This window comes from Anomaloglossus baeobatrachus, chromosome 10 (assembly GCF_048569485.1).
Source record: "Anomaloglossus baeobatrachus isolate aAnoBae1 chromosome 10, aAnoBae1.hap1, whole genome shotgun sequence".
Taxonomy (NCBI): domain Eukaryota; kingdom Metazoa; phylum Chordata; class Amphibia; order Anura; family Aromobatidae; genus Anomaloglossus; species Anomaloglossus baeobatrachus.
The window spans coordinates 111568277-111581714 of NC_134362.1; the positions used below are offsets into that span (position 1 = coordinate 111568277).

At 46.4% G+C, this 13438-nt stretch overlaps 1 protein-coding gene across 2 annotated transcripts in view; it reads left to right on the forward strand.

The window, feature by feature from the left end:
• Positions 1 to 12745, forward strand: part of DEPDC7 (DEP domain containing 7) — a 51931-nt gene extending 39186 nt beyond the window's left edge. For both annotated transcript variants that reach the window (XM_075326614.1, XM_075326615.1), the window contains exons 6-9: positions 3219 to 3361; positions 5235 to 5360; positions 9328 to 9406; positions 12439 to 12745. In XM_075326614.1, the coding sequence (XP_075182729.1) occupies positions 3219 to 3361; positions 5235 to 5360; positions 9328 to 9406; positions 12439 to 12653 (563 nt within the window). In that variant the 3' untranslated portion in view covers positions 12654 to 12745. The remainder of the gene's footprint in view (positions 1 to 3218; positions 3362 to 5234; positions 5361 to 9327; positions 9407 to 12438) is intronic.
• The last annotated feature ends 693 nt before the right edge of the window (positions 12746 to 13438 follow it).

Sequence of the window (13438 nt, forward strand, 5' to 3'; positions counted from 1 at the left end):
ATGGTATAGTGGTTACCTGTGATCCTGTGTCCAATAGGGCCATGAGCGGGATGCCGTCCACTGCCAGAGGGATGATGGGACGAGCTCCAACGTACTGGTCTCGCCAGTCAGGGGGGCCACTGGTGTCTACTCCTGAAGATTGGCCCTTGGCCCCAGGGGTTGCTCGTTTAACGGACACCGCCTAGAGTAATGGCCAGGCTTGCTGCACCTGTAACAAATAGGGGGCCCATACCGCGAGTCATTGGTCCTTCTCCGCTGCATCCAGGGGACGTCCTCTGGGCTGTTGGCGAGCTGGATCCTCCCTGGGGGCTTGACTCTCGTCGGAAGCTGGAGTGCGGCGAGGATCTTGGTTAGGTCTCCATCCATGTGGCGGATCTGGGCGGCCAGCTCTTCCATCATCCCGACGGGCGCCGCAGGGGCCGGGAAAGCCGGGGGAGGAGGTGCCACCATGATGGGAGCAGTTTCAGCCGGCCATGGGGCCGCCTCAGGAGCCTCTGGTATTGGGGCCTGCAGGGCCTTGATGGCCCGCTCCTTTAATACTGCAAAGTCCAGATTAGGGTGTTCCAGGGCCCACAGTCGTAATTGCTTGCTGTCTTCCGCAGACCCCAGCCTTTGCAAGAATTGCTCCACTGGCATCTTATTGCTGTCCGCATCATTAATGGTGTCCCACCCGCTTCAGCGTACGGAGGGCTGTTCGCAGGCGCAGGGCATAGTCTCTTATAGTATCAGCAGGCCGCTGTCTGCACTGATAAAACTGCATCCGCAATTCTGCTTCCGTGCGGGTCTCAAAAGCGATCTGGAGCTTCTCAAGGTCTCCGTCTCCTGCTCAGCCGCGCCGGTTAGCTGCCCTAGCACTACCGCTGCCCGTTATCTGTCAGTCAAGGGATATAAATCGAGGACCGGGCTAATCTTTTTCCGGAACACCTGCAAAGCAGCAGGTTTCCCATCGTACTGCGGCCGCCAGGTAGCACCAGGCACATAGGGCAGGGAGAACGGCATTACCGGGGCGACCGCTGGACCCGCGACCTCCCCCGCTCTTGCGACCGGAGCATGGGCTACCCCGTTTCCATCTACGGGTGCCGCTGCGGTTGCGACCGCCGCTCCTCCAACTGCTCCGTCAGGCGCAGACATCTTTTTCCCGTCCCCCCTTGGTTCTCTTTGGCACTTCCGCTTTGGAAGCGGGGCTTCGATTTTGCGCCTTTCCTGCTCGAGGAAGATGCTCGAGCGGGAAATATTGGCGCCAAAGATGGCGGCAGTTCAAAATTTTCGGCCGGATGCCACAAGGCACACTTCTACTGGTAAGTAGATCGGCTCGATCCTGTTCGTGACGCCAAGTTGTCGCGGGCGGCGGGGCGCTGCGCTCGCTAACGCTCGGGTCCGGCGCTGCTGCTGTTCGGTGGCTCGAGCGGTGGGCTGGATCTTGGGACTCGAGCGGCACTCCTCGCCCGTGAGTGAAAAGGGGGTGGTTTGTTTGGGGATTAAGTCCGTGATGCCACCCACGGGTTGTGGTGAAGATGGGCACCACTGCTGCTGGTAACGGGGATCCCAGGAGTGATGGTAGGGAGCAGCTGGGATGTTGTTTTCCCCCTCCGTGGGTAGGGGTTGGTGGGCCCGGTGGTGGGAAAGAAGGCAGGGTCGGTGAGGTGCAGGGTTGCAGGGGCAGAGCGCCGCGGTGCCGGATGGCACTGGTGTACTCACTCAGCAGTAAATGCACAAAGTCTCCGGTAAACCAAACGGCTGGATGGACTGGTCCCGCAGCCGGCTGCAGTGTCTCTCCCCGGACAGGTGATGGTGGCTGTCTCTCCCTGCACCTTTTGTGTACTCCGTTGACTCCAATGGCTTCCCAACGGTAGTCCGCTCCCCGGTGTATGGATACCGGAGGAGCCCATTTTGCCCGCAGGCGCTGACCCTTGGATCTCTAGCCTTGGCGGTGGCTGTATATCCTCGCGGTGTGAGCGGTTGCCTTCAATCGTGACTTAGTTGTTAGGGAACCCCGGGGGTTCCTGTCACATTCGGATTTGACTATTAACGGCGGCTCCAAGCCTGGTTGGGGTCCGATGGCCCTGCCTGTGTGCTTGGCTTCACTCCGTTCCCCGGTCCGGTACCGGTCCGGTACCGGTGGGCCACCGCCCAGCCTTGGTCCTTTCGGCTCTGCGGAGTTCCACGAACTCCTGCAGACGGCCACCACCGTCTGCCAACCTTGCTGTCAGTGCCTGGGCCACTACCCAGGCACACGCAGAGTCTCAGCTCCTCTTTCTCCTCCTAACTCAATCTCCTGTTTTTTCCCGCCTTCAGGCCTGTGAACCCCTCGGTTGGCGGGGCCAACCGCCTGGCTCCGCCCCACCTGGTGTGGACATCAGACCCTGGAGGGAGGCAACAAGGGTTTTTGTCTAATGTAACTGTCCAGGGTGGGGGGGTGTGTGGTGTTCTGTATGTGACTACCTGGCTAGTCCAGGGCGTCACATATGCAGTCCTGCAGAATTACCTGCCATTAGTACATCCCTCACCCCTACAGGGAAGATAAATAAACCTTTTTTGCTTAAAGCAGTGTATACAGTGGAGGTAACTGCATAAAAAAACTCTATAGTATGGGAGTATTTGGCAAATCCCATACCATATCGGATACATGAGAACATGCAAGCACCAGGTGTTTTTGACATTAGTTAAACAATTTCAGGATGCCACATCGCTAAGACAACGGTGCTCTCCATTGAGCTGCCCTTCTTACTACAATCAGCCCTCAAACTGCAGACTAGTACTAATGGACAAAACCATTTTGGCCTATAGTTAACTAGTTCAGGACCAGGCTATTTTCCCATACACCTGATCAGGCCCATTTTGGGGTTTTATTTTAGCCTTTAATTAAACCATGTACATCCCCTGTGGGGAGTCTGGCTGTGTCTGACAGCCTCACAGGTATACAATCTCCTGTAAACTGCTTATTCTGTATTGACCTTTTAAAAGCTAAGTGTGGAGTGAAGTGTGGACTGCAGGGACATTTAGTCTAAGGGATGTCTGGAAGTAGTTAAAATGTAGACCTTCAGTTTGGGGGTTTATGGAATAACTAGTATGGTCTTGTGACAACTGTAATACAATAAAGCCAAAAGGTCTTAACATGTATTAATCAGAATATTGTGTACACTGTATTCACTGCTTATGACTTATTCTATAATGACTTCACCAAGTATAGTAATATGCATTATTCTATGTATTTGTAGTGAATGGTAAGACTGAACCAGCATTGGAAGCCACACAGTTGTGCTTGAAGCTCTTAGACTCCCAAAATCGTGAAGAATTCCGCCGCCTCCTTTATTTCATGGCCGTTGCGGCAGAACCTTCAGAGCTCAGACTCCATGAAGAGGTAAACTGGGAGTATGGGGAATGGGGTGCATGTCTGATCTATGTGCTGTGATCTGATCTTATTTGCCTCTAGCAGTCGTTGCACCGCTGTCTGAATCCCAATGCCTCCCCATCTTAGACGTTTAACCATCAATGGCACCCACAGCTATCCTGCATGGTAGCTTGTGATAAGGCAGAAATATCTTCTATGGGAATACCCCTCCATATTGAATGTTTAGCAAGTGAATAGGCACAGAATTTTGGACAGTATTGTATAGATAACAAAATAAAAATATTTTAACATTTTTGGACTCCTCCTGTATAAATGTTTCTTTTTGATTTGTTCAGGATAATGTTACAAATTTGACATGGGTCTGTGTTTTTTTTTTTTTTCCTCTTAAATCTGACTTGGTGGATCTGGAGGTTGGAATAAAAAATTACATTCTTGCTGGCACAAGTGGGAGCACGTCCAAATTATTGGTTTACCCATATTTTTTTTTTTTATTTTTTTTTTTAAAGGGTTGTCTACTACTGGACCACCTTAGGTTAATCAGTATAGGACATTAAGTAATGGTTATACTGCAGCAGGGCTGTTCCCAGTGATGGGACTTGTTCAGTGCCATCTGTAGCCGCTTTTCAGCAGCTGCCTTTGCTAATTGGTCAGAGCAGACCTCCAGAATAGTGATGAGCTGCAACCAAAGACCTAAAATGGTATGGAGAAAAAAAAACTAAAATCTGTATAATGCATAATTATATGTAGGCGCCATATTATAGAGCAGAGGGGGTGGAGCAGATTGATAGTTTTGTGTGAAGATACTGTATAACCTATTAATCATTTATTCCTAATCTTTCTGGATTTTTGCTTCAGTGGTGGTCCGATCAGTGACTGACAGCTTTCCTTGTACAATTGTATATACTGTGACTGTCAATCACTGATGGGACCACCCACTTAACCATCCCTGAAGAGCAAATGATTAACAATTATACAGCAACTTTTACCCTTCACCATGATGGCACTGAATACAGAATCTGCTTCCGGAACAGAAACCTTCATAATAAAAATGCGGTACCTCTTTGGACGCCTTGGTGTGGTTTTCCTGTTCCTCGGAGAGGAGATCTATGGCCCTGTGGGGTGAATGTATTTTGAAGAGATTTCAGGGTAGCAGGAGGGAGATGTGGTATGGATTAGCCAGAAGTGGTGGTCTGGGCGAGGAGGTAGTCTAACCACCGGGCTGCTTCTGGGTTTGAAAGATGGTGCTGGATACAATACCACAGACAAAACCAAAGGGAAAAATAACAAAATGGGCATATACCCTACAGCAAGTAAATGGTAATAGTGTGTTAATATCAGCTGGTTGTGTGTGTGTGTGTGTGTGTGTGTGTGTGTGTGTGTGTGTGTGTGTGTGTGTGTGTGTGTGTGTGTGTGTGTGTGTGTGTGTGTGTGTGTGTGTGTGTGTGTGTGTGTATACCCACTGTGACAAGGTGTACTCATCGGGACGGTCCTAACCTGTCTCTAGTATTCAAACCCTCACTGTATGTCAAACATAAACACTGAATGGCAGAGCAGGCCCTGGCAGACAACCCTCCATGGGCAGCTATACTGGGAATTGAGTGTCAATCTCCCTAATTCAGATCTTGTTGAGGCTCTTGTTCCTATGTAGTGTTTAGTGTCAGACAAGTTTCTTGGGCCGCCTGTAAGCAGTTTGAGAACTAATAAATGGTGTTTGAAGACTGTCTGGAATGTGGGAGAACGCTGTGAAGTGACAGGTCATCTAACGTTTTTACATTGCACACTTGCTTGGTCACTGAAATATGTTAGTAATGCATTTTCCAAATGTTGTCCCTGCAGGGGGATTGGTTCCTTCATAACGACTCTGCTTTTATTTAAATTGTAGAGCGATAACCGAATGACTGTGAAAAGGAAATTCTCTAAAGCCGTCGTAAATAACAAAAATCTGTCCAAAGGAAAGTGTGATCTTCTGGTTCTCTTCCTCTTGGATCATCATAAGGATGTATTTAAGGTATCTAAAGTGTGTGGGTTTTTTTTTTTGTTTTTTTTTTTTTTTTCACCTATTGTGGTGACACAGGGGTCAGTGGGTGCTCTTGTCCGCTGATCCGGCCACCTTTCAGAAAGACAACATGGCCCAGGGCTCATCCCAACTGAACGCCTGACCTCTTTAACCGTGGGCGGAACACTACTCAGACAACACAGGATGAGGGAATCACAATATTAAGACTTTATTGGATCCCCAAACAATTAGTGGCATATAACCAGCAAAACACACAAATGTAACAGGCAACAGAGTCTCACCCTTCCGCTGGCTCACCAGGGATTAGATTGTTCGTGCATCGGGGTTTCCAGGGCCAGCTACTCCGAGAAAAGAATAGTGGCAAGCGTAGGAAGCTTACAGAGCACAGCAAAGTCTGTAGCCAGGTGACCAAATTGTCCCAACCTGGGTTTCTTCCTTAAGTAGTCTCTGGTATGATGATATAATCCTGGCAGCCGGAGTCTAAATCCCTAGACTGCGGTTATGGTCTCCAATCGGAATCTGAGTCCCTAGACTAAAGCCATGTAGCCAAGTGATCCTCTAGTCGGAGCCAAAGTCCCTGGACAGAGTCCTCAAGGCATCCTGGTTCTGATCCCCCTAGCCAGCTCCTAAGAGCTTAGACTGGATCATGCAACATCAATCAACCCTGGTGACTCTAAGAAGTCTCCTTTTATAGCCATAGCCTTCCCTTAGGATATACTGTGCCCTTATCGGATTGGTTGTACAAGATTGCTTCTCTTGGATGAATTTCAAGCTATATTCAAATATCCAGAGACAAGGGGGAGACAGGTAAGTTACATCACATCTAGCAATTCACTTAGTAATATAATGGGAAGTTTGCATAATTGATTTGTGTGTCTGGCCTTCAGTGGCCAAAACAATTACATGAGTCAACAAAAACTTCAATACTAAACTCCCAAGAGACTTGTAGAACAATGAGGGATTATCCCCCATCTATAAACGGTCTTAATGTCTGGCTGAATTTTAAGACCGTTAACCCATGCTAGGCACTCTTGAGTCCATGTAGTCACACCCATCATAAAACAAATAAAAAATGTAATACTTTTTTTTTTTCTCAGTCCGATTTGGACTGAAAAAAATCGCGAATGAGAGCTGAATCATTCACTAACGTGTCCGATTCCAATGCGAGATTTTCTCACATTGCACTACTGCGAGAAACTCTCGTGAGAAGCCACCCACACTTTGTTTTTTTGTTTTTATTTCATTACCTACAGATCTGAATGTGGTGGTAATACATTCTTGTAGACCATACAACACTTTGCCAATGAGGTTTGTATGGTATTGGGTGGAGCATTGGACCAGTTTAACATTGTGTTGTTGCTCATGTCAGCAGCTTAGTTGAGACTTGGCTGCAGCCCTTGAAAACTGGATTCAAAAGGAAGTGCTGGTGGGGCCATTGACTGTGATGGAGCTTGCAGCAACTGTCTGCATTATTATTTTTTGCCTTCTCAATGTCCACGTCCACCCACCTCGACGGACAGGAAGTCTACAGCTTTTAAGGGTGGAACATCTCTATACGCTTCAGTGGTTTCCTGTCCTTCGGGGGGTGAAGCCTACAGCACCCAGCACTTCTGGGAGAAAGATTTACCTAATGGCAATCTCTGTTCAGCATCAATGCATTTCCCCACGCAGGCCCCTGGCAACACCTGGAAAGGTGAGCACAGCAGAGTTCAGGGTTAGTGCCTCCTGGGAACCTGAGGGCCAGAGTGGGCAGCAGCTGCTTAGGTCAGGCGCGCTGTCAGTGACTCTGACTGGAAGTTAAGCACTTCCGATGACTTCACAGGGGTGGGAAGCCGCTTGAAATTCAAAATTGCTGCAGGAGGAATGGTGCTTTGCCAATATGGAGCAGCCTGAAGAGACTGCACCACTGGCCCCGGTATTCTGGCTTCTCGGTGGGGGGGGAGTCCAGGGGGTTCCCTGATGTATTTGTCACTGATTTGTCTGTATGTCTGTTCTATTTTGTCTAAGACAAGCCTTGTAAATCACTGTCCAAGACAAAATATGGAGAATGTGTCCTTTGCAGGACTAAGCTGTCCGCTACCTATAGTAAAAGGTTGTCAGGCCTGCATTGACATCCCTGTCATAAGTCCCCATCCCTTCATAGAGTTTGAAGTCCCTAATTAAAGATGAAGTAAAGAACTCTTTCTTTAAGGGAGGTTGCCAGGCACATCTTCAGGGAGACTCCAGCCCAGAAGATGAGGTAGACTGGGAGATTGATAGGTTTTACTCAGACCATTCCTCATCCTCAGATATTGAGGGAGTGCAGCTGTGCTTCCCAATAGCAGGTACAGGAAGGCTAGTAAAGGCGGTGAGGGCTACTATGAGAATTGAAGACATCAGAGAGCCCAGATCCGTTCAAGACATATTGTTTTGTGGGCTGGAGGCACATAAACACAAATGTTTCCCAGTCCACAAGAACATTACGCCTTTAATCAAGCATGAATTGAAGAGACTGGATAAAAAGGCCTTCATTCCAAAAGAAATGAAAAATACCCGTTCAATTCAGGTTCGGGACAAAATTCCAAAAATAGATGCCAGAGTCTCCAAGGTATCCAGGGATACGGCTCTCCCGTTCGATGCGGGATTACTGAAAGACCCCTTAGACAGGAAAGCGCAGAGTTTCCTGACAAGAGCCTGGGAATCAGGAGCAGTGGCTTGCAAATCAAACATTGCAGGAACGTGCACTGCTAGATCACTGAGCATGTGGCTGGGTCAGCTGGAGATGCAGATAAAGGGCAAGTGCCGAAGATGCCAGCTACTGTCAAGTCTCCCAGTTATTAAAGCGGTGGATTTTCTGGCTGATGCGTCGACGGACCCTGAGGCTCACTGGTTGGACTTGTTCCTTCAAATTCTGCCAGGAGGGTCTTATGGTTGAAGAACTGGAGGGGAGGCTTCCATTCCAAGTTGAAACTCTGTGGGATCCCGTGCGAAGTGGAGCTCTTCGGAGAGGGCCTAGAGGAGATGCTGAAGGCATCAGATTCCAGGAAAGGATTTCAAAGGGTGAACCTCCCAGATTTCAGAAGAGTATTTAATCCTGGCTAGAGAAATAGGCAGTCCAAAGACCTGAACAGGGCAAGCTGGAACTGGAAGGAGGGACCCAGAAAAAAAGAAACCAGAATGGAGGGTGGATATATATAGAATTTTTTTTTTTTTTGTTTTGTTCCAATACACAAAGGAAATGGGTGTATAACCAAACTTGTGTTATTGTAATATTCTGGGAGAATTGATACAACTTCTGGAACAATTTAAAGGGTGCCAACACTTTTGATCATGCCTGTATATGTACTGTCATACTAACCAAAACTGAGTCCTCTCATGCTCTGTAAACTGCTGAAGTGTATAGAGGTTCCACCCTTCAAAGCTGTAGGTTTCCTGTCCTTCAGGGTGGGTGGCCCATCTCTCCTGGGTGCTGTCATGGCTCTGGAAAATCTAATTACCAGTATCAATTTTCAGCTGTATCTGTATATTTTGGGGTGGATTCAAGATGTGGTTGAATGACTTAGAGCCAGCCTCAAATGAGCAGGTACATGTGAAAATGATGTTGATGGAGCCCTCAGACTGTGCATTATTAGTCAATGGCCCCATCAGTGCATACTCCTGAATCACATTTTCAAGGGTTTCAGACACAAGCCCCAATTGATCCCCCTAATATGACCTAATATGAGGATAAAATGCAATATGAACATTGATTTGCCACATTTTTATTTTGTTGGGCTTGGATTTATAACTTCTATTTACGGATATCATACCCATGAAGAATTGCACTATAGGCAATAGAAAGTGCTGCCAATATGGTGTCTTGTAATTTTCTGCAATGTGTGATATGGAAGTGTTAATGTTATGTCCAGTATGGAGCACTTATGGAAGCATTACATCATTTTGGTCCCTATTTATTTTATTTTTTTCTCCTCCATCCTAGATTCCTGGATCATTGCACAAGATGGTCAGTGATAAACTTGCAGCCATACAACAAGGAGGAGACCCTGACAAAGACACAGGTATATTAATAAATGCACCCAAGCATCACTTTAAAGGAAGTGATAATCTTCAAATGAAACACTTAATTTAGGTTTTTGTCACAAGTAGTGTTTGTTTTTTTTTTGGTTTTTTTTTCTTGGAAATTATAAGGTTTTGTGTTCTTTTCAGGTAAAGTCTATTAACCTGCTCATATGGGGTTAATTTGCAGGGTAAGTGTTCTGAAACTTCAACTGCTGGGATGAAATTCACTGTATTCCTCCTGGCATCCTTGGGCTTTCAGTCATCAAGATGCAGTGCAGAAACTGCATTAGAGCCAGCTGTCAGCACTGGTTGGTCATGGTTATAGCCAGGTCCACCCTAATGACTGAAAGCCTCAGGCTGCTGGGAGGAAAAACACATGTCCTCCTGGCAGCATGGCTCTGTGTGGGTACTGGGTAACTTCAGAACACAAATATAACCTCTTATCTGCAGGTTTTGGTTTTTTTTTTTTTTTTCCTTCAACTGATGGGTTTTCCTTAAGGTGTACTTACAATGAGAAATTTTCATGAAGGAATGCTCAAGGAACACTTGTTTGCAGTAATCTTGCAGTGTAAAAAGGCTGTTATCACAAATGAACAAGAAAAATATTTTCAAGGTTGCTGAAAGTTTCTCAAAGTAAAAGTATGTGTAATCAAGATTCTCCCTGCAGAGAACAATTGCATTAATGTGTAGTGATGTATTACAGATTATTCAGTGAGTGTTGTTGGTTCTGCCTGGTGTATATGGGTTATCAAAAGGTATGTCCGCTACTAGGACAAGCCCTTCTAGTTCCACATTTCCCCAGGTAAAATAATAAAGCCTATACACTCCGCCTGTGCCGTTTCAATGGTTGGACACGTGGCTTGCATGGAGTCACAATCTGCGTAGTCTTCAGTCGACACACACACACGTACGCACACGTACACGCACACGTACACACACACGTACGCACACGTACACACACGTACACGTACGTACACGTACATACACGTACACACACGTACACACGTACACACACGTACACGTACACACGTACGTACACACACGTACACACATGTACACACGTACACACACGTACGTACACGTACGTACGTACACGTACGTACGTACACACGTACGCACACACGTACGCACACACGTACGCACACACGTACGCACACACGTACGCACACACGTACGCACACACGCACACACGTACACGCACACACGTACACGCACACACGTACACGCACACACGTACACGCACACACGTACGTACGTTTTGGACCAAACGAGCAATCAACAGGAGGTTTGGAAGGTGTTTCAAAAGTCTATGCAAAAGAACCCTACTAATTTCCCAGGCTAGTCAGGAAAATGTGGGCGTGATAACATGATTTACTGGCACTGGCGATTATGCCACCTCTTGTAAATCATATTATGCCCACAGGGCAACTTGGTTGCCAAAAATTGTTTTTAGTGTAATAAAGGGACTGGTAGGCAAGGAATTTAGATAGGTAGACATAAGTGCTGGGAGTCCAGGGGACCCGACAAGTTTCCTTTTTTAATGAGCTGTTGGTAGTGCACAGATGTCGGCTATTGTAGAGCCAGACACTGTGTATAGGCCATTCTGAAGACTGGCTTCACAGGACCCCAACTCAAATTTCACAAGGTATTTTTAAAAAAAATAAAGTAGGTACATTTTTCTAAACCGGACAACCACCCTTAGGCCGGTTTCAGACGTCTGTGTTTAATTAGGTACCAGTCACACGCATGGTTATGGTCACACGTGTGCATACGTGTCTCACTTGTGGCACACATGTAACATCCGTGTTTGCATGCGTGTGACAGGTACCGGAGAAAACACGGGACTGTGAAATAAAAAGATTTTCCAGATTTACCTGCTGTCTTCGGCTCTGCTGCCTCCCGCTCATGACCACCGCTCATTATATTCATCGATTTATTCACCGCACTCGAAGCTGGAGCATTGTGGGTACAGCACCGTGGGGACAGGTAAGTATTTACAAAGCACAGTGACATCCAGGAGGTCATCGGAGTTCCCAATGAACTGACATCCTGTTGACACCCGCGCTACAGCTTCACGGGTTCATCAGAGTTCATTGGGAACTGAGAGTCCCCGATGCTGTCCCCACAATGTTCCGGCTTCTAGGTTCACAAACACAAACACACAGCACATATACACATGTATACATACATATCAGACACACCGAGCACATACACACATAGTGCACATGCATGTATACACACACTCACTCACTCTGCTGTATAATCACCCAGCGATGCTGTCCCCCCGCTTCCAGCTCCACAGGGCACTGAATATTCAGTGAGTATAATGAGCGGCGGCGATAATGTACGGGAGGCAGCAGAGCCGGAGACAGCATCGCTGGAGAGAGGTAAATATAGAAAATCTTTTTATTAAGACCCATATTTTCTCCGTTATGTTTTCCACTGATGTCACACGGATCACATCAATGTGCAATCCGTGTGACATCCGTGCTGCCGGAGATGCCTGCGTGTGTGCGTGCGGGGTCATGAAAAGTCACTGTCCGTGTGCAAACACACACGGACGTCTGAAACCAGCCTTAAAGGGAATCTCACCAGGTTTGTTAGACCACTGAGAGGAGAATAATGTAGGGGCAGAAACCCTGATTCCAGTAAGGTGTCACTTACTGAGCAATTGCTGTCAATTTGATTAAAATCAATGTTTTCTCTGCCGATCTAGCAGTTATACACAGCTCAGGAATTTGCCTGACTACTTGGCAGCATGCTAAGCAGTCCTGTAATCTCCTGCTAATTAAAACGTGATTTTATTAAAACTACACTGTCACCCAGTAAGTGACATCGCTGGGATTAGGATCTCTGCCCCTGCATTAGCTGCTCTCAGATTAGGTGTCAAAAAACCTGGTGAGATTCCCTTTGAAGGATTAGTTGCACTTTAACTGAAATCCTATGCTGTTGGTACATAGAACTGATAATTACTGTAAAGTTTTCCTATATCTGTTTATAATCAATAAAACGTGCCATCTTTATATCCCAGGTCACAGTTTTTGCGAGAGAGTAGATAAAAGTGAGTTTGATAGAATGACACAGCAAACGACACGGACTGAGCTTTGGACTTTACTTAAAACAATCTATGAGAACACACAACTTTCCCCCAAAGAGAAGAAACGGCTGTTGGGTCAGTTCTATAAAAGCCATCCGGATATCTTCATCCAGTTCTTTGGGGACAAAGTGACCACTGTGTATATGTGAAAAAAGAGAAATTATGTAAATGAGAATGTAAAGTGTTAATATTGTATATGTTTCTAACAGTCTTTTTGAATGTTAATAAAAGTTTAATTTTTTCTTTTTGTAATGGTGTGATTTGACTTGGGTGCAAATTTTGAGTTACAAATAACTTAAAGGGTTGTTACCAGAATTATGCAAAAAATGACAAATGTTTAACCCTTCCTGACATTTGACATACATGCACATTGTAACTGGAAAAGTGTTCCTGCAGTATGACTAGCGGGTATTTCATGATTATCTTGTGGCCACAAGAGCTCATTTGACCACCACCAGGGGAGCTCCTGCAGTATCTGATGTGGCTAGGTGGGTGCAGGACCTTGCTGTGGAACACTTTAATGCGAAGTCAATGGCAACCACAGCAGCAGGTGGAGTAATGTCTTTCCCAATTCCTATACAATGCAATTGTGGGTTGCCAATGGCTGTCATGACCTCTGGGTCTGCTTGTTACGGTCTCCTTTTAGGCCCCACCATAATCCACAGTATTGCGAAACAATTATTCAAGATCCATAAACAGGACTACAAGTTTTTGCAGTGAACAAATGCCTTCCTCAGACTGTAATGCAGTATAAAGATGAGGCCTTTTGTATAAACAAAGGAGAATTAAGGCCAGTTTCACATTTGCGTCGTTTTGGCTGAAACTGAATCCAGCACACACGCAGTACAGTTCATATATTTATAGTGGAAGCGCGACACCATGTGAACTACATGTGGTGGTGTATGAAGCACACAACCCACATGGTGTCACGCTT